Consider the following 21949-nt stretch of genomic DNA (forward strand, 5'->3'; position numbering starts at 1 on the left):
TGTAAGATGAGCATTTTCCTTAATGATTTTTCTTAAAATTCTTTATTTTGATATTAGTATGAGTCTTAGCCATATTATTCTTTAAGATGTTTGTTTTATTTAAGATTAAAAAACCCCCACTTTCTTCTATTAAATACTTGGAAAAGAATGATATCAAATATTTTCCTAAATTTTTAATTAATATTAAAATTTCTTCAAACACATGCCAAGTGCAAAATACTTTGTATATCATGGAATAGAAAACATTAATGTTGAATTGAAATGAACCTAAATTCCAATCTTTTCATATTTACCTAATTTAAAATCATTAAGCATACAAAACTTTGTATCCCTTCCCCTCATCACCTTTTGTTCATTAGAGGCCTTCGAGGAAGGGGCCCACCTCCTTCATGGGCCTCTGAGCCTGAACGGCCCTCCATCCTTAGTGCATCAGAACTAAAGGAGCTTGATAAATTTGATAACCTAGATGCTGAAGCTGATGAAGGTTGGGCAGGTAAGAGGCAAAATAAATTAAGCATTTTTAGTTTTTAGATGTTTTTAAACAGTCAATCTGAGTTTTCTTTAATTTAATAGGTGCTCAGATGGAAGTAGATTATACAGAACAGCTGAATTTCAGCGATGACGATGAGCAAGGAAGTAGTAGTCCTAAAGAAAACAGCAGGTAAGCTGTTATACCTTCCTCAGGTAACAGTATGAATTCATTGATATAACATCCATTTAAGCAGAGAGGCTTCATTAATAGGCATTTGTTATTTTTGTGTAAATTTCCTACATTCTACTCCAAGAACGTGCTGAGTGGGAAGGTGAATAACAAGCCAATTTTTTTTATTTTAAAGCACGGCTAATGAAGAAATTAAAGTTTGATTGTTTCTTGTTTCTAGATAAAATACATATTTACAAAAAAAGAAGACATTTAGCTTCTGGCCACCTAATCGGAGATATTTTGAAAGACAGTATCACGGACCATTTCCAACTTGTTACTTGCTAGTACTGATTCATATTTCCAAAACTGGAGAAAAATAACTTGGGTTACTATAGCTGTTTTAACCAAGTCTTTGATTTTTATTTTTAAACTTCACACACCATTTAAGTTTAGACAATGCAAGTTTTTAATCTCTTCTCTAACATAGGAACATCACAGTTAAAAAATATATGGGTTATTAACATAAAAATCAGATTCTTAAAATATAAGGAGCTTGCATGCACATGTTGGTATAGTTTTGTTTTTTGTTTTTGTTAGCCATGGCATTATAATACACTGATGTTTCATGATAGTTGTGAGCTACCTGGGACTTGTGATTTTAGAAATACCATAGTCTGACTTCCCCCTTTCATTAAATCAGATTACATTAGAATACGGTATTAATTATATTATATGGTTACATTTATTTATTTTTTACTGTTTTTTTTTTTTAAATATTTTTTTTTTATTTCTAGGAGAGAGAGAGAGAGAGAGAGACAGCATGAGCAGGGGAGGGTCAGAGAGAGAGGGAGTCACAGACTGAAACAGGCTCCAGGCTCTGAGCTGGCAGTCAGCACAGAGCCCGACGCGGGGCTCGAACCCACGAACCGCGAGATCATGACCCAAGCGAAAGTCGGACGCTTAACCGACTAAGCCACCCAGGAGCCCCTATTTTTTACTGTTTTAAAAATGTTTATTTTTGAGGGACACAGAGAGAGATACATAGAGACACAGAATTCAAACTAGGCTTTAGGCTGTTTCAACACAGAGCCTGACATGAGGCTCTAGCTCACGAAATGTGAGATCATGACCTGAGCTGAAGTCAGACGCTTAACTGACTGAGCCACCCAGGTGCCCCTGTTCAGTTGCATTTAGATGAGACTTTTTGGGTGGGAGTGATAGAAAATGGTGGGAGTATAATTCCTTTGCCAGATTGTATCTCAAGTTGTATGTCCATATTGATAGCTACTCTACTGCACTTTATACCTTGTGGAGATAAACTGGCCAAACCCAGTTCCCAACACATTATGGATACATGGTATATATTTACTGATTGAATGAGTTAGCACCACCAGGTCACAATACGATCTCATTCTTTGATATACTCCCCCTGTCCCACATTAAAACCATAGGAAACAGTCTTTTTTATATAGACAAAATGCTTTTACTTACGGTATAGTCTGTCCACTTTTTATTTCACCTGGATTTTGATTTCTCAGTGAGGATCAAGGTTCAAAAGCCTCTGAAAACACTGAAAACCGAAAAGAAGCAGATGAAGCTTGCAACACTAAATCATCTTCTCAGATACCTGCTCAGCCGTCAGTATCAAAAGGTCCTTATGCGAAGGGACCGTCCTTTAATCAGGTTTGTTGGACTCAGGGTCCTCGCCACTGCATATATTCTGGTTGAGTTACTCTTGTAATCATGAAGTTGGAAGAAGAATTAGGAAAATGAAACTGTATTTTGTCTTGAAGAGTTTAGATCTAAACCATAAATATTTTTTTTTTTGCATATTAGCAGGGAATGGTCAATACAGTAGCTAAAATTATCAAGTAGAAACTAAAGTTACACTTTTTTTCCTTATAACACTTTGGCCCTATCAAAGTGGAAGCAAAAACTGTTTTTCCAAACTAACAATGCTAAATGCTCTATGCTTTACTGAATACTTTGTAAATCCTAGTCACTATTCATGTGAAATGGGATATAACACATAAGGAGTAGAGAATTCTATTTAGTGTGAACCATTTTGAAGAACGTTGTTAAAGAAAAGAAATACGTGGGTAAACAGTTACACACTAGATCCTACTTTAAGATGTAGCAAAAACTGCAGTGTAAGCTGGGAATATGAAAGGGCTATCAACCAGAGAGTCACTTAACTCATAGTGTACTCAGCATGTATTTGTTGAATTCATACACAACCTATGGAGGAACTGGTTTCTTCAAGGAGGTAGAAGTAGGTAATTAACAGACTCTAAAACAAAAAGAAAAGACGTCAGATGTCAGTTGCAGAACATTGTGATAAGTAGTGTGACAGCGTACAAAATGAGTTCTTACTGAATTCTCTGGAAAAGATTTTGCAGAAGACTTGGTACTTGAAGTGGCACTTACCCAGTAAACAAAGGGAAGAGAGACATTTCAGGCAATGGGGACATGTTCAGAGCAGAGAAGCATGAGAAAGCTTGGCACATTCTAGAAGTCCACAGTAGTTTGTGATAGGAGAGGAGTACAAGAGTTGTGTAACAGTTGTTAAGTGTATGCTATACAAGGAAATTTGAATTTTATTCCTTTTAAAAAAATTAATTAAAATTTTAATTTACATCCAAGTTAGTATAGTGCAACAATGATTTCAGGAGTAGATTCCAGTAATTGATCCCCCGTGTATAACACCCTGTGATCATCCTAACAGGTGTTACACACCTAACAGGTGTCTTCTTTAATGCCCCTTCCCCACTTATCCCATCCCCGGTGAATTTTATTCTTAGCCATTGAGGACTAAATTTGTGAAATCTGAAAAAATATTTTTCAAGTTTTTTGTTTTATTTCTTATATATGTTTTATGTGATTTTTTAACTTACTGGCTTAACATGGGCAGTGATAATTGAAAGAATAGAGGAATATCATATACCATATCTTGATGTCTTTATCTTTTGTGTGTGTTTGTGACACTGAGGTATATATTAGCAAATGAATAGTCTGTGTCTCATAGTTAGTTCCAATATGCTTTAGATGTTTCTTTTCTTTAGGTACATCACATACATTTAGTTTGCCATTAGAAAAAAAATTCAGAAAAAGAATAGGGCTAACATAGAGTTTTAAAATTAGAGGCATACTACACAATCACATAACCTGTGGTAGAATTTCAGAATTTATACATTAAAATTCTACTTTCTGCAAAGTTCATAGATTCTAATCATATAAAATGTCAGAGTGATTTTATAGACTGTAAATTTATTTTGCAGTGAGCAATGTACTTTTATTGAAAAAGAGAAAAGGATGAAAATGGTTTACTTTTTGCAGTCTTATAGTCCTAATAAGAAAAATTGAGTTTGTGTTCAGAAATACTTCCAGTAGATCTCCTTTATCTGATTATTTTGTACTTGTCCTTTATAATAGGAACGTGGACCATGTTCACACCTGCCACCACCTCCAAAATTGCTTGCACAGCAGGTAAATCTTAAATGCTTCTTAATGGTCTGTATGTATTACTTGATTTTACTTATTTTAATGGTAAGATTTCAGTGTATGTTTCTAATTTATAAGTTTAATGAAACAATTACAGATTTTACCTTGTCAGCTCTCATGTATCTTCCTCTTTTTTCCTCTGCTCTTCATTCTCAGCTAATAAGCATGCTCCTAATTTCACTAAGAAAATGAGAAGCAACCATTTTTCCTTTTTCAGTGTCCATCCTGTTCTGACTTCTGTCCTCACTACTAAGCAAAGCCCTTCTACTTGTTCCCTTGAGCCCATCTTCTATCACTTATCGGTAATATTATCTCCCATCTTAAAAAGACTGTTACAAAAATGAACCTTCCTTTGACTCTCACTGCCCTCCAGCCCCCTGTAGTTTTCTACCCTATTTCTCTGTTTTCCTTCATGGCAAAATTGTCTTAGCTATTTACACTTAATATCTTTAGTTTTTCTCTCATTAACCCTTTACAGTTAAGCTTTTCATCTATCACTATACCTTTGAACCTGTTGTTTTGAAGGTCAGTAATAATTTCCATCTTGCCAAATCCACTCCTCTAGTCTTCATTTTACTTAATCTCAGTAGCCCTTGACAGTTAACCTCTCTATCCTTCCTGAAAGACTTTTTTTTTTTTTTTTAACTTTTGAGATCACATTATTTTGTTCTCTTTCTTCAATCTGTATTTCTTCTGGGCCTTTAGTACCTTTGGTTTTTGGAGGGTTAAGGGCTGTGTTCTCATTCTTTAACTATATCCTTTCCCTGGGGGATCTTACCTATTTCCTGGTGGTACTCAGATACATGTATCTATAGCCCTTAGCTCTACCCTAACTTCACGAACCACGTATTTAGTGATCAATTCAACATCTCTACTTGGATTTCTGATAGATATGTCCAAATTATACCAACACTTCTTCCCCCCAACCCCCATACACACACAGGTGCCGCCCTGCTTCTTCCCTGGGCTTCGCATCTTAGGTAATGGCATTATCATTTACCCATTAGCTCAAGTTGAAACCTAGAAGTCACTCACAAATCATCTTTCTTTTTTACCAGACATCCTGCCTAATCTATCAGCAAATTTTAGCATCCCTACCTTTGGAATATATTCCTACCCTGAGTACTTGCTATCCTCTGTTAATATTTTATTTGAACTATTACAGTAGGTTCCTAATAGGTCTCATTTTCCACTCCTGTGGCCTGCTTACCTTCCAACTCCATCCCAGATTCTGTAGTGGATATTAATCTTCAAAAACCGTATATATTAGATCAGTGGTGATTCCTTCCTTAGGTCCTCCCAGTGGTCTTTAAGGTCTCTGTCTCCTCTCCTGATCTTATTTACTTTTCTCTCTGTTCTTGCCACACAAGGTTTATTGAAACACATAAAATATACATTTTATTTGCTATTCTTCTAACTAGAGGAATGTTTTCCAAAGGTTCTTCTTCTGATCAAAATCTTTGCTCAGGTGTTACCACTTTGGAGGCCTTCCCAGACCATCCTTCTCTGATAGGTATACGTACCACAACCGTCGCCATCACCTTCACCAGTTATTTTCCTTTGAACCACTGAATGTTCTTTATAGTATTTTTATATACATATGAACTAAAACTAAAACATCCAGAAGAAAAATGTAGAAAAAGTCTTTAAACTTGGGCCAAAAATGATGATCTTAGATAAGACACAGAAGGCATGAATTAGAAAGAAAAAATACTCTGTCAATTAGACTTTGAAAAACAAATCTAATACAATGAAAAAATATGTCCTACAAAATATCCATTTAACCAAAAACATGTATTGGGATATATTTAAAATAAAACTCTTATAAGTAATAATAAGACAAATAGCCTAATAAAATGATTTGAATATTCACTTCATGATATGCACATGGCCAATAACCACATGAAAAGATGTTCAGTACCTTTGTGTTTTATTTGGAGAGCATGCAAGCAGGAGAAGAGTAAAGGAAGAGGGAGAGAGACAGTCTTAAGAAGCCTCCATGCCCATTGTGGGGTTTGATCTTACAGTAGTGAGATCATGACCTGAACTGAAATCAGGAGTAGGACTGAGCCCCACCCAGAGGCCTCAAAGTGTCAGAATATTTAATCACTAGGGAAATGCAAAGTAAAACCTCAGGGAGATTTTATTATGCATCCAAAATTTAAAAGGCTGATGACACGAAATGTTGGTGAGGGTATGAAGTAGCTAGCACCCTCATATATTGCCGGGGGGCTGTAAAACCTTGTAATCACTTTGAAAAACATTTTGACAGTGTCGTATGAAGTGAAACATATTTAACACATGACTCCGTAGTTCCACTCCTTGGTATTTATCCAAGAGAAGTGAAAACACATACATTTACACAAAGACTTAGGCATGAATGTCCATAGCTGTTTATTCATAGTTAAAAAGCTAGAAGCATTCCACGTGTCTGTCCCACATGAAGTGATGTGCCTATGATAGAGTACTGTCCAGTAATAGAATGGACCAAATAAATGATAGACACCTCAAAACTATTATCCTGAGCACAAGAAGCCAGACACAAAAGAAAATATAACTTGATGTATCCATATATATGATACTTTAGGAGAGGTAAAACTGCTTCTCTACTGCAAGAAGTAGACCAGTGATTGTTTGGGGTCAGGGGTACCGATAGAGTAGTGAAGAAATGCTGTGTCTTTTTTTTTTTAAGTGTTTATTTTTAAGAGTGTGTGTGCAAGTGGGGGAGGGGCTGGGGGGTGGAACAGAGGATCCGAAGTGGGCTCTGAGCTGACAGCAAAGAGCCCAGTGTGGGGCTTGAACACATGAATCATGAGATCATGACCTGAGCTGAAGTCAGACATTTAACCAACTGAGCCACCCATGCATCCCTTACTGTCTTGATCAGGACAGTAATTACACAAGTGTTTCATTTGCCCTTACTCCAACCTGCATTTATAACATGTGCTTCACATTTTATGTGAATTCTACTTCAGTGAAGTTGCTTTTTTAAAAAAATATTTGGTCTGTTAAGCTTACTGTGTGAAATAGGTACTTTATAGGTACTTTTGTATAATCTTGTGTTTGTAGCTTATCTCTGAGCTGGAGATGAATTAACTAAACACCAGAAAGATAAAGTGGTTTGCCTAAGACAGCAGTGTTAATAAATGATAGAGTCTGGATCATATTTTTTAAATATAGACCAGTGTTTTCATCATACCATTATTTTCTCGTTTGTGAGGATTCTGACTGGTTACATGGTTTTTAAGATTTCTTCCCCCTACTAGCTATTAAAATCAGTATTTTTAAAAGAATTTTTTTTTTAGTTCCTTAACATTTCAGCCCTTCAGGTGCTTTTTTTTTTTGCTTGTTTCTGCATAATTGCTGGCAGTGACTATAGTGGTTTTAGAACACATCAGTTGAAAAGTAAATCATTAAAACTCAGTCTGTCATGTGATCTCCCACATTTCACTGTGGGTTCTAGGTGTACATTTCTAGATCTTTCAGTTTAATGGTAGAAAACTGTGCAGGCTGATTTCAAGGAATCTTTCCTTCTTTGAAGTGTCAGAAATAGTGGTATCTCATTTTATTCATTTAGTGTCTCTGGTTGTCTCTTTTTCCTCTGTAATGGTACCTTTATCTTCTGGGGGTTCACGTGACAGTGTTATGCACCTTTATGGACTGTTTTTCCTCTTTTGGCATTCCATCTCTGACAGTTGGCGGTGCTCTGAAAAGTGCTTGCATTCCAAATTTCTTTTGTGTCTAGATTTTGAGATTCATGTTGAGAGCTTGTAATTCAGTAACTTCTGAGTGAACAATAATGTCTGCCACAATAAATAGGCACATGTTCTGTAAAATGTTAGATGGCTAAAATAATTATTCTGGTCTTAGTTTGGGGAACTATGTGAATTTAATATTTTTCCCATGTTGCTACTTGTTTGCATTTTAATATGCATGTTTTATCAGGAACATTTGTGACATTTTGTGGGGTTTTTCCTTCCCTCTTCACGTTGGAAGTCCAGTGTTGGTCGGAAATAAGTTTGTCGTATTCACCTGATAATTTATCATAATGTTTCAGCATCCTCCTCCAGACCGACAGGCAGTACCTGGAAGACCAGGCCCTTTCCCCCCCAAGCAGCAAGTCCCAGATGAGGATGAAATATGGAAGCAGAGAAGAAGACAGCAGTCGGAACTTTCTGCTGCAGTGGAACGTGCTCGGAAACGGCGCGAAGAGGAAGAGCGAAGAATGGAAGAACAAAGGAAGGCAGCGTGTGCAGAGAAATTGAAACGATTGGATGAAAAGCTTGGCATAGTGGACAAGCAACCATCAACAGAGGAGATTCGAGAAAGGGAGCGAGAAAAAGAAAGAGAGCGCGAGAAAGAACTGGAGAAAGAACAGGAGCGGGAGCGAGAAAAGGAGAGGGAGAAAGAAAAGGAGAGGCAACAGGAAAAGGAGAAAGAACTGGAGAGAGAGCAGGAAAAACAGAGAGAAATTGAAAAGGAAAGAAAGCAAGAGAAAGAGAAAGAACTGGAACGGCAGCAGGAAAAGGAAATAGAACTGCAGAAGATCAAGGAACAGGAAAAGGAATGTGAGTTGGAGAAGAAAGAAAGGGAGAAAGTGGAGGAGAAAATCGAACACAGAGAACCTACTTTAGAGCCTGTGGTAGAGAAATCAGAAAGTGAAAACACTTGTAATAAAGGTATGATCGTCTTGTTTGTTCTTCTATAAATGTAGGAGGCTTCACATTACTTCTGGTGTAGATGTTTGTGTAGTTGTTTTAAGTTCATTTATTTTAGAGAGAGAATCCCAAGCAGGCTCCGCATTGACAGTGCAGAGCCTGACATGGGGCTTGAACTCACACACATCGTCTGAAACCAAGAGACGGATGTTTAACCAATTGAGTCACCCAGGCACCCCTGTGCATTTTAAATACAGGTCTGTAATTCAGATGAAAATGATTGAGAATTTTTTTTGTTTCTAATAGAAGTTGAGAATTTTATTGGATATATTATTATCCTTTTTTCCTAAATTTGTTTTATTATGGTAAAATATCTGTAACATAAAATGTACCATTTTAAGAATTTTTACCTGTACCATTCATTGGTATTAAATACATTTATAGTTTTGTGCAGCCATCACCACTACCCATCTATCTCCAGAACTCTTTCCATCTTGTAAAACTGAAACTGTGTACTATTAAACAGCAGTTCCGTGTTCATCTCTCTCCTCAGCCTCTGGCAACCACTATTGTAATTTCTGGCTCTACAATGTTGACTGTTCTCAGTGCCTCAGATGCACAAAACCATTCGGTATTTGTCTCTCTGTGATGAGCTTATTTTACCTAGCATATTGTCTTCGAGGTTCTTCCATATTATAGCTTATTGCAGAGTCTACTTCCTTTTTAAGGCTATAATCTATTACCTATATATACGCATTTTGCTTATATGTTTATTCATTGACTGGCACTTTGGTTGATCCCATATTTCACCTGTTTTGAATACGCCTGTGAATGTGAGTATACAAATATCTTGTTGATACCCTGCTTTCATTTCTTTTGATTATAGACTCAGAAGTGGAATTGCTGGATTATTTGGGAATTCTATTTTTAATATTTGGAGGATGTGTTTTTCACATCAACTGCACCATTTTATATCCCCACCAACAGTGCACAAGGGTTCCAATTTCTCTGTGTCCTTGCCAACATCTGTTATTTCCTGGGGCTTTTTTTGATATAGCCTTCTAATGAGTATGAGGTGGTATCTCATTTTAGTTTTGATGTGCACTTCCACAGTGGTTAGTGATGCAGAGCATTATCTTTTCACGTGTTTGTTGGCCTTTTGTGTGTCGTTGGAGAACTGTCCAAGTCATTTGTCAATTTTTGAATCAGATTGTTTTTAAGTTTTAGGAATTGGCTATACATTCTAGATGTTAATCCCTTGTCAGATATATGATCTGCCAATATTATCTCCCTTTACATAGGTTGCCTTTTCGCTCTGGATATTTTTCTGTTGCTTCTGCCTTTGGTGTGAATCTAAGAAGTCGTGGCCAAATCTAATATGAACCTTTTGCTATGTTTTCTTCTAAGGGTTTTATAGCTTTGTCTTAAGTTTACATGTTTAACCTATTTTGAGTTCAGTTTTATACTTTTTGTTAGGTAAGGGTCCTGCTTCATTCATTTGCATGTGGCTATTCCATTTTCACAGCACCATTGGTTGAAAAGACTATTTACCCCCCGTTGAATGGTCTTGGCAACCTTTTAAAAAATCATTTCAATCATGTAAGTCACAGTTTATTTTGGGGTCTCTATTTTATGCTAGTGTCACTGTTTTTATGACTGTATGCTTTTATTTTTATTTTATTTCAAAGAGAACATGTGAACAGGAGAGGGGGCAGAGGGACGAAAGACAGAATCTTAAGCAGGCTCCATGTTCAGCATAGAGTCCATCAAACCCACGACCTGGGGATCTTGACCTGAGCTAAAATCAAGAGTCAGACGCTTGGGGCGCCCAGTCGGTTAAGTGTCTGACACTTGATTTTAGGTCAGGTCATGATCTTACAGTTTGTGGGATTGAGCCCCATGTCATGCTGACCGCACAGAGTCTGGTTGGGATTCTCTCTCTCCCTCCCTCTGTTTCCCTCTCCCCTGCTCGTGTTTGCACTCTCTCTCGCTCTCTCTTAAAATAAATAAATTAAATAAAAAAAAACTTAAAAAAACCCAAAACCAAGTCGGACCACTCTAGTGTGCTTTTAATTTTTTTTTAATGTTTATTTTTGAGAGAGAGAGACAGTGTGAGCAGGGGAGGGTCAGAGAGAGAGGGAGACACAGAATCTGAAACAGGCTCCAGGTTCCAAGGTAGCTGTCAGCACAGAGCCCAACGCGGGGCTCAAACCCACGAACCGTGAGATCATGACCTGAGCCGAAATTGGTCGCTTAACCACCTGAGCCACCCACACGCCCCTCAAGTATGCTTTTAGATCCAGGTGTGTGAGTCATCCATCTTTGTTACTTTTTTCCCCTCATGATTGTCTTGACTATTTTCGGGTCCCTGAGATTGCATGTGAATTTTAGGATTGGTGTTTCTATTTCTTTAAAGAATGCCATTGAGATTTTGAGAGGGGTTGCATAACTCTTGTAGGTTGCTTTGGGTAGTATTGATAATATTAACAATGTCAAGTCTTCCAGTCTGTGAACATGGGACATGTTTCCATTTATGTCTTCTTTAATTTTTTTCAGCAATATTTGGTAGTTTTCATTGTGCAAATCTTTCCTTTTCGTGCTTCATTCTTAAGCATTTTTTAAAATTCTTTCTGATGCTGTTGTAAATGGAATTGTTTTTGTAATTTCCTTTTCAGATCATACATTATTAGTATACTAGGGATGCAGGTAAAGTGAGCAGATGACATAATCTTATATTTAGAAAGCCCTAAATCTCAAAGGGGCTCAGTATCGCTAAAACCATTCTGGAAAAAAAAAAAGTAACAAAAATGGAGGACTCACACATTTGGATTTAAAAACTTAATAGAAAAATTTATGTTTTGCGATATTTGTTCATTTTATCTTGATTATCCTATCCTATTTTTGGTATATAGTTGTCCATAATACTCCCATAATCCTTTTTATTTCTGTAGAATTGGTAGTAATGTGCCAGTTTCTATTTCTGATTTTAGTATGTTGAGACATCCTGTTAAAGGTTTATCAATTTTGTTGATCTTTTCAAAGAACCCACTTTTTAGCTGTATTTTCTCTTTTTCTGTTCTCTTTGTTTTGGATGTCTGTTTTGATCTTTATTTCCTTTCTTCTAGTAGCCTTGGGTTTACTTTATTCTTATTCTCTTTCCTTACATTGTAATAGTAGGTTTTGGATGGGAGATCTTTCTTATTTAATGTAAACATTTATATATTTAAATATTCCCTCTTTGTACCACTTTTGCTGCATCCTGTAAGTTTTGGTATGTTGTGGTTTTGTTTTCTAATTCCCATTGTCATTTATTCTTTGATGTCTTAGTTGATTAAGAGTGTGTTTAGGGGAGCTAGGCTGGCTCAGTTAGTAGAACATGAAACTCTTTCTTGGTCTCAGGGTCATGAGTTTGAGCCTCACACTGGGCATGGAGCCTACTTAAAAAGAGTATGTTGTCTAATTTCCACAGATCGGTGAATTTTCCGTTTGACTTCTCTTTTTGATTTCTAACTTCATCTCCTTGTCAGAGAAAAGACTTCATGTAAGATTTATCATTTTAAATCTTTGAACAGTTGATTTGTGGCCTAACATAGGGTCTATCTTGGAAAATGTCTTACATGCACTTGAGAAGAAGGTGTTGGGTGTTATTGGAAAGAGTGTTCTGTATATCTGGTAGATCTAGTTGGTTTATTGTGTTTTGTCCTTGGTTTCTTCACTTACCTTCTATGGTTATTCTGTTCATTATTGAGAGTTTCCAAATGTAAAATTAGGGCAGTCTATTTATCCCCTCAACTATTTCAGTATTTTAATTAATATATTTTGATGGTCTATTGTTAGACACATATATATTAAATATGTGTAAATATTTGTAATTGCTATGTCTTGCTGCATTGAACCTTTGTATGTAATGTCCTTTGTCTTGTAAAACTTTTGTTTCCAAGCTGATCCTGTCTGATATTTAGTATGGCCACCTTGCTGTCTTGGTTACTATTTCTTTTTTTCTTTTTTTTTTTTTTTTACAAATAGTTTATTGTCAAATTAGTTTCCACATAACACTCAGTGCTCATCCCCAAAGTGCCCTCCTCCATGCCCATCCCCCCTCCCCCCACATCCATCAGTCCTCAGTTTTTGTCAGCATTCAAGAGCCTCTCATGGTTTGCCTCTCTCCCTTTCCCCCACCATTTCCGCCCTTCTTCTCCCCCTTGTTCCTCCGTCAAGTTCCTCCTAATCCTCCTATATGTGCAAACATATGATATTTGTCCTTCTGTGCCTGACTTATTTCACTCAGCATAACACCCTCAAGGTCCATCCATGTTGCTACACATGGCCAGATTTCATTCTTTCTCATTGCCATGTAACTTGGTTACTATTTCAATGGAATATCTTTGTTCATTCTTTCATTTTCAATCCCATTGTATCTTTGGATCTTAAGTGAGTTTCTTACAGATAACATATAGTAAGATCATGTGTGTTTATCCATTTTTGACAATCTCAGTCTTTTGATTGGAGTCCAATTCAGTCCATTTAAAGTAAGTTGATTAGAGGGGATTTATTTCTGACCTTTTAGTATTGGCTTTTTATATACCTTCTATCCACTTTTGCCCATCCTTTTCTGTCATTTTCTGTCTTTTGTGTTCAGTTGATTTTTTTTTTGTATCAACATTTATTTATAAATGTTTATTTTTGAGAGAGACCACGTTCGTGTTTGTGTGCACACACGTGTGGGGGAGGGGCAGAGAGAGAGAGAGAGAGAGGATCTGAAGCAGGCTCTGCTAACAGAGAGCCCAGTGCAGGGCATGAACTCAAGAATTGTGACATCATGACCTGAGCTGAAGTCAGACCTTAATCAGCTGAGCCACCTAGGTGCCCCATCATTGGCATACTTTAATATTGATGGATGCTAAAAGAGAACAACCTAGGGAATCTCATTAATGGATGATGAGAAAGGAGTATAGATTCGAAATAAGGAAATCATATTTTAGTCCCTGTTCTGCCAGTGAATCATGTATTCATCCAATTGCTTTAACTGTCAGTAGGGACTATATTGACACAAGTTATTTATACGTTTCTTTTAATCATTATTTAACGGTGCTTTTATTTTCATTCATATATATTCTCTGATGACAATTTAACTTTTGCTAGGTTTATCAGCCTGATATACCCTTTTGGTTTGTAAGCATTGGCTTTCTTTTTTTTCCAGTATTTTATTTTCCCTTTTACAACACTTAATGTCGAATGTATGCCAACAAAAAATGTGATTTGTGATTCTTTAGACAATGATTTTTACATTGGCAAAATAAACATCCCTTTAAAATTCATCCCTTGTCCTTTGAGAATAGAATTCATAATGAGCTTGGCTTTGTAATTGTGACAAATGGCATTCTCTAGAACAAATATGGCTCTGGTTTTCTCTAGAATGCAGAATTGTTGTTTAGTTAGTAAATATGTATATAGGGGTTTTTTTGGTATCATACATGATATACTGTACATAGAATAATGATTTACATGCTTGAAGATAGCTGGTGATCACACTGTCAGAGGTTGATTCATTAATTTTCTTTATAGGTAATAGTCTATTGATCAAAAAACAAACTGTTGTGTTTTGAGATTAGGCCGTTTGCGTTTTTACACAAATCCTAGTGAGCCACAGGTAAATACGGACAGGATTGATATTTATTGAAACAATGGAAAATAGGTAGTATTTGAAATGTTTTATTATCACAAAATATCAAATACAAATATTTGCTTGGTAAAGCATTTGGACTATGATCTCTTTCTTAGAATCTAGCTTTGAGGAACTCTAAGGTTTTGTTAATTTGATGTTAACCTCATTGATGCCTACCAGTATTAGAGTATAAATAATTTTTTGGAGTGTTGAGCAGATGCTTTCTTCTTCATTAACCTTTTTAAAATATCAATCTAGTATTTTACTCCAGTGCACACATCATGTGTCTGTTAAGTGTCATGGTTGAGAGTAATTATTTTTCACCTTTTCTTTGGACAGAGGATGATCCAGTCTTCATTAGACAAGACATCAATCGCAGTGAAAAAGAGACCACACAAGTGGCACATGAAACTGAGCCAGAATCAGGGTCTCAGCCTCGGCCTGCTGTATTATCTGGTTATTTTAAACAGTTTCAGAAGTCTTTACCACCTCGATTCCAGCGACAGCAGGTAATAACAAAAACATTTTATCATGTATGTGTGATTGAAAAGGTTTATTGTTCGGTAATCAGAGTAGTATTTTGACATGAAACCTAAAATACAAAAAGTACCCAAATTTTCCCTGAAATCTTTTCCCTTTTTAATAAAAGTTTGTTGATAATGGGTATTACTGTAAACTTCTGTGTCGTTTCCCCCCTATGTCAATTATAGACAGCATCTTCCTTTCTAGGAAACTATTTCTGAAGTATAATTAATAAGTGATTTCTTCCTTCTTTCCTTCCTTTCTTTCTTTTGACTGATTAATTTCTTAAGTTTAAGGCAGTATGTCCTAACTTATCTTTTTTCTTCTTTTGTGTTACCACCTCTCACTGTTTAATAGTCTTTTAAAGTCTTTTCCCTTAAGGATTCAAAAAAGCCTATTTTCTGATATGATTATATTGATTTATCACATGGAACTAAAACTCTAAGATGTGCGGACCTGCTTTTTCAGGAACAGATGAAACAGCAGCAGTGGCAGCAGCAACAGCAAGGTGTCCTTCCACAGGCAGTCCCTTCACAGCCATCCAGCAGTGCGGTCCCTCCCCCACCACACAGACCTCTTTACCAGCCCATGCAGCCTCACCCTCAGCATTTGGCCTCTATGGGCTTTGATCCGAGGTGGCTCATGATGCAATCCTACATGGACCCCCGGATGATGTCAGGGAGACCTGCCATGGATATTCCACCCATTCACCCTGGTGAGTTGAAATTGATGTTGTTTCATGGCCCACTTGTAGTTAATGCAAGATCAAAGGCTTTCATCTTCCTCCCTTTTCACTCTCAAGTCCTTTAAGAGGTACAGTGTGGTAAGAACTTATAATAGGGTGCTTAGAGTTTTAATCAAAATCTCTATAACTGCGCATGGAGGAGTAAAAGACAGATACTTTATGAGCGGTCTGATAAGACCAAAACACAAGTTATTTTCAGTGTTGTAAATATTATTTTAAAATGTTTTTGACTCTTAAAATGACACTTTCTGTTATTTGCTAATTGTTTTCATTCTTTTAAGTGTTTAAGAATTTGAATTTCGTATATCCTTTAGTCCAGCTTTTCCATTTTCTCCACCTAACACTGGACTTTTATCTGCTATCGTGGTTTTGTTTCACTTCCTCAGTTCTTAAATCTATTTAATAGCAACAATAAAAATCTCATTCACAGAAAACTTGTATAATTTTCACTCATCATTTCTTGAGTTTATCACTTTAACTTGGCAAAATGTATTTTTGTAGCTCAAGTATAGAGAGTTCCAAACAGTAATTAATAATCCAGATTCTGTGTGTATAGTGATTGCTTTTCCCATCTTTTTTTGGACCTTTTGTACAGGAATGATTCCTCCCAAGCCGTTAATGAGAAGAGAACAGATGGAAGGATCACCTAGCAGTTCTGAGTCATTTGAGCATATAGCACGATCTGCAAGAGATCATGCAATCTCCCTCTCTGAACCTCGTGTGATGTGGGGGTCAGATCCTTATCCTCATACTGAGCCTCAGCAGGCCACTACTCCCAAGGCAACAGAAGAACCTGAGGATGCAAGGTAATTGTAAAAATTAACAGACTGAATCGTATATTGTGGTAAAATGAAAACTGTGTAGTGTCCCTGAAGATCATTCTGGTTTAGGATGGAACCACAAATCTGATTTTCTTCTGTTTAGTGTATGTCATTTCATTTTTTGGACATGCTTGCTTTTTCTGTCATTTCTGTATTGAGTAGAGCATTTTGTCACCGAGTTCTGTACACCAGATTGAATACTGAATGTCAAATGTTAAAATTGGCAAGTTTCTACTGTTGGTTAAATACTTGATATATAGTCTAGTTAAAGTGTTGATGTACTTTTTCCACTAATGAGAAATGGTAGACATTTGATTATCAATATCTAATGAAGGTTTTCTAATGCCAAGAGAAGCACAAATACTAATTTACAAAGATACTTTGGGGGAACTTTGGGGGGTACCTGGGTAGCTCAGTTGGTAGCTCTTGATCTCACCTAAGGTTTTGATCTCACGGTCATGAGTTCAAGCCTTACGCTGTGCTCCATGCCAGGCATGGAGCCTACCTAAAAAATAAACACAAAGATACTTTGAAGTAACGGACAATTGGTGATCTATAATCATTTATAACTATAAACTTAGAACTTCTGCCCTTTTAAGAGAGTGTATTTTGTGATGCTTTATAATTCTGTTTAATTGGGGGAAGATAGACCTACTCTGATATAGTCTTTGATTATAAGTGGAAATTATTAGTCTTGGGGGAATTCACATCAGCATGGGGCACCTGGATGTCTGTCAATTAAGCGTCCCAACTTCAGTTCAAATTATGTCACAGTTTGTGAGTTTGGCCCTGCATTGGGCTTTCTACTGTCAGTTCGGAGCCTGCTCTGGACCCTCTGTGCCCCTCTCCCACACTGCCCATCCCCTGCTTGCTCTCTCTCTCTCTGTCTCTCCTCTGTCTCTTTCTCTCTCAAAAATGAATAAACATTAAAATAAACAAATAATTCACATGAGGATGGCCTAAACTTTTTTCTTAAGGAATGAAGTTCTTTTGTTTTTAATTGAGGCGGGGGGGGGAAAAGCATAAGGTGGTATCTCTCCTCAAAGGAATTTTAAGTGTTTGTACAGTATTAACTATAGGTACAATGTGTTACAGTGCATTTGTAGAACTTCTGCATCTTGAAGACTGAAACTTTATAGCCACTTAGTAGCAACTAATTTTCTTATTTCCTCTTAGGCCCTGGCAATCACCATTCTACTTTCTGAATCGATGAGTTTGATTATATTATATACTCATAAGTGGAATCCTTCAATGTTTGTTCTGTGATTGATTTTTTTCACTTAGCATAATGTTCTCATCCAATTGGTAGCACAGAATCCCATTGTAAGTAAGTGTATATACCACATTTTCTTTTCGCGGGGCTTGAGCTCATGACACTGAGATCAAGACCTGAGCTGAGATGAAGAGTTAGATGTTCAACCGACTGAGCTATCCAAGCACCCCTATACCACATTTTTCTTAATCCATTTGTCTGTCAGTGGACATTTAAGATTGTTTCCACCTCTTGGCTATTATGAATAATGCTACACTAAACTTTTTTTTTTTGCACTAAACTTTTTAAGGAAACAGATTAAGATTTTTTGAAAATGATTTTTATGATTAGGATCCATTTACTTTTTTTTTTTTTAAGTTTATTTATTTGAGACAGAGCTTGCATATACACAAGTAAGGGAGAGGCAGAAAGGGAGAGACAGAATCCCAAGCACGTTCTATGTTGTTAGCAAGATTCCAACTTCAGGCCCGATCTCACGAACCGTGAGATCATGGCCTGAACCAAATCGAAGAGTGGGACACTTAACTGACTGAGCCACCCAGGCACCCCTCATTTACATTTTATAATTAGAGGGATTATTTTGCTGTACAATTATGGGAAAGAGTTTTTCTGTTGATAGCCATGCCTCTGAATTCTCACTATTTTAGGCCTGAAGCCCCACTGGAACAGGAACAGATTACTGCTGCTTATCCTGTAGAACACAGTCAGTCAGAGTCTCGTCCAAAAGCCGACTTTGTTAGAGAGTCAAATGAGACAGAAGTACAAAAGTTTTTAAGCAGATCTGTGGAAGATATTAGACCTCGCCATACTGACGCAAATAATCAGTCTGCTTGTTTTGATGTTCCTGATCACAAACCTGTATCCACACCTCAAGAAGAGCGCATTTCAGCTGGAGAAAGTCAGCCTGCTCGGAAAAGAAGTGTTTCCCATGGATCTAACCATACTCCAAAATCAGAGGAGCAAAGAAATGAGCCATCCGCAAGCATTCCTAAAGTAACCAGCAGATGCATTGATTCAAAGGAACCAACAGAAAGGACTGAGGAAAAACCAAAGAAGGATGGCTTTATCCGATCTTCTGAAGGACCAAAACCTGAAAAGCTGTATAAACCTAAATCAGAAACTCGTTGGGGCCCACGGCCAAGCTCCAACAGAAGAGAAGAAGGTGGTGATAGGCCTGTGAGAAGATCGGGTCCTATTAAAAAACCTATACTTAGAGATATGAAAGAAGAACGAGAGCAGCGGAAGGAGAAAGAAGGGGAAAAGGGTGAAAAGGTCCCTGAGAAACTTGTAAAACCCGAGAAGACCGAAAAGAAGGATCCTGTCCCTTCAGTCCCACCGCCTGCAGCGCCAACTCAGCCACAGTCCGTTCCACCACCACCTCAACCAGAACCAGAGAAATTTCTTTCAACAGAAACTTTACCTTTGGTTCAAAAGCCACCTCAAGATGCTGAGAAGCCCTCAGAACCTATAAGTAGTGTTGAGGAAGAGCCTGTGGCTAAAACTGTAAACCAACAAACAGTCACAGCACCAACAGTCAAAGAAGAAAAACAACCTGAGAAAGTTGGTAGCAAGGACCTTGTTGTAGAGAGGCCTCGACCAGATTCAAGACCAGCAGTTAAAAAAGAATCCACTTTACCCCCTAGGACCTATTGGAAAGAAGCTAGAGATAGAGATTGGTTTCCAGATCAAGGATATAGAGGTCGAGGCCGAGGTGAATACTATTCCAGAGGCCGGAGCTATAGAGGTTCTTATGGAGGGCGTGGCCGGGGTGGGAGAGGGCACACTCGAGATTATCCTCAATACAGAGACAGTAAGTCACGGACAGAGCATGCGCCCTCAGGACCTCTCAGACAGCGAGAAGAAAGTGAAACACGAAGTGAGAGCTCTGATTTTGAAGTCGTTCCCAAAAGGAGACGACAGCGAGGTTCAGAGACTGACACAGACAGTGAAATTCATGAAAGTGCAAGTGACAAGGATAGTTTAAGCAAAGGTAAATTTCCCAAAAGAGAGGAGCGGTCTGAAAACAAAAAGCTGATGAAGCCTCAGTTGTCTTTCAAGCCTGAAAATCACATCCGAGTAGATAATAGACCTCTAGAAAAACCTTACATGAGGGATGATGATAAATCTAAACCAGGCTTCCTTCCTAAAGGAGAGCCCACACGGCGAGGCAGAGGGGGAACATTCCGACGCGGCGGAAGGGATCCTGCAGGTCGGCCATCACGCCCTTCCACCATCCGAAGACCTGTCTATCGGGACAATCAGTGGAACCCCAGGCAGGTAGAAGTTCCAAAGCCAGATGATGAAGAGCCACCAAGAAGGCATGAACAGTTTCTTCCTATACCAGCAGATAAACGACCTCCAAAATTTGAGCGAAAATTTGACCCAGCTAGAGAGAGGCCCCGAAGACAACGTCCTACCCGACCACCAAGACAAGATAAGCCGCCTAGATTTAGACGTCTCAGAGAGCGGGAGGCTGCTTCAAAAACCAGTGAGGTGGCAGTGACCACAAACGGTGCAGTTAATAATACGGTTCAAGAACCAGTTAATCCTGCTGGGGAGATATCTGGGGACAAGACACCAGACTTATCTAACCAGAACTCTTCAGATCAGGCAAATGAAGAATGGGAAACCGCTTCTGAAAGCAGTGATTTCAATGAGAGGCGTGAGAGAGATGAAAAAAAAAATGCGGATTTGAATGCACAAGCAGTTGTAAAGGCTGGAGAGAATGCTTTACCTCCAAAAAGGGAAATAGCAAAGAGAAGTTTTTCTAGCCAGAGACCTGGTGTAGATCGCCAGAATCGGCGCGGCAACAGTGGTCCACCCAAATCCGGAAGGAATTTCTCAGGTCCTAGAAACGAAAGAAGAAGTGGCCCACCATCCAAAAGTGGGAAGCGAGGGTGAGTACTCTGGTTTCAGTGTAATTACTTTTGTACCTTTAAAGAAGCTGATCATTGAACTGAGCAAAGGAGCCAGTCTAGATAGAGGACCCAGACATTGTTCTCCCCCACATTTTTTGGTCTGTTCTCAAAGTGTAAGGGTGCTTGAGCCAGAGAGGTTTACGGGTCTTAGCAGTCTTTGCCTCCTAAGTTGTATTTTCCAGAAGAGCCCTCTTAGGCCTTTGTAGCTTTGGGAGAATCTGCACACTTAGAGAAGGACCTGTACAGTGTCTTCCTTTTGGTAAGTCTTCTTGATGATGAGCAGCCCTCTTTTCTTTCTTTGGGTTTTCTTTGCAAAATTTGGGTGCTTATAGGTGTCTTCTGGGATTTAAATGAATACATTTTAACCATATGCTTTATTGCTCGGTTGCTAGGAAGTGAATGTTGAACCTTCAGAATAAATTACATTTTCCTCTCAAGTTGCAAACCTACCATAAATAATCCAGCTGGATAGAGGCCTAGAAAGCAAGTCCTACCCCATCACCAAGACCGCAAATAACATAAATACAATTGGATTTATGTTAAAGCAGTTTTCTTAAACTGTGCTGAGTTTGGTATGATGTATTAAATGTTAAAAAGCTTATAGTAAATTATCGATTTATTTAATATTAGGAAAAATTACAGTGGCAGCATGCCTACCTTGATTGAGTGATTAATTTCATTTATTTGCCTAGTTTTAAACATAGGTTTTGATACTTCCTGTATACAACTCTGCTTCCTCATTACTAAAATGGGGAGAAAGTAATAATAGTACTTAGAAACATTGGTGAACATTCTAGACATGAAGTTTGTGAACCGCATAACATATCTGGTATATAGTACCTCCTATTATTATGCTGTGCCCTGGTTTTTGACCAAATTCCCAGGTTTGCAGCCTGAGCTGGTAAGAAATTTATTCAGATAATATTATATTCATTTACATTGGTTAGTTTCAATATACTTAGCATTTCAGATTATTGTACCCATCAATGAAAATATTTTTGCTTTCTGATAACTTAGAAAATATTTTAAGGAAATAATATGACTGAATATGTTTCCTGAGTACCTTCTTAACACAGAATTTGAACCTCCATTTAAAACATCAAAAGAATTAGGATAACATATATCATTACAGTTTAGTTACTGACTATAACCGAACTGTTAGTTGTAAGTAATAATACTCAGGGGAACTCTTGATCTGGTTTT

General features: G+C 37.6%; 1 protein-coding gene across 13 annotated transcripts in view; it reads left to right on the forward strand.

Annotated features, from left to right (window-relative positions):
* PRRC2C (proline rich coiled-coil 2C) overlaps window positions 1-21949 on the forward strand; it is a 95848-nt gene that overhangs the window by 36416 nt on the left and 37483 nt on the right. For all 13 annotated transcript variants that reach the window (XM_077771510.1, XM_077771504.1, XM_077771498.1 and 10 more), the window contains exons 8-16: window positions 360-493; window positions 574-661; window positions 2182-2326; window positions 4076-4129; window positions 8202-8823; window positions 14807-14976; window positions 15458-15704; window positions 16330-16540; window positions 18476-20725. In XM_077771510.1, coding sequence (XP_077627636.1) covers window positions 360-493; window positions 574-661; window positions 2182-2326; window positions 4076-4129; window positions 8202-8823; window positions 14807-14976; window positions 15458-15704; window positions 16330-16540; window positions 18476-20725 — 3921 coding nt within the window. The remainder of the gene's footprint in view (window positions 1-359; window positions 494-573; window positions 662-2181; window positions 2327-4075; window positions 4130-8201; window positions 8824-14806; window positions 14977-15457; window positions 15705-16329; window positions 16541-18475; window positions 20726-21949) is intronic.

Source organism: Crocuta crocuta, unplaced genomic scaffold, assembly GCF_008692635.1.
Source record: "Crocuta crocuta isolate KB4526 unplaced genomic scaffold, BGI_CrCroc_1.0 scaffold1070, whole genome shotgun sequence".
Classification (NCBI taxonomy): Eukaryota; Metazoa; Chordata; class Mammalia; order Carnivora; family Hyaenidae; genus Crocuta; species Crocuta crocuta.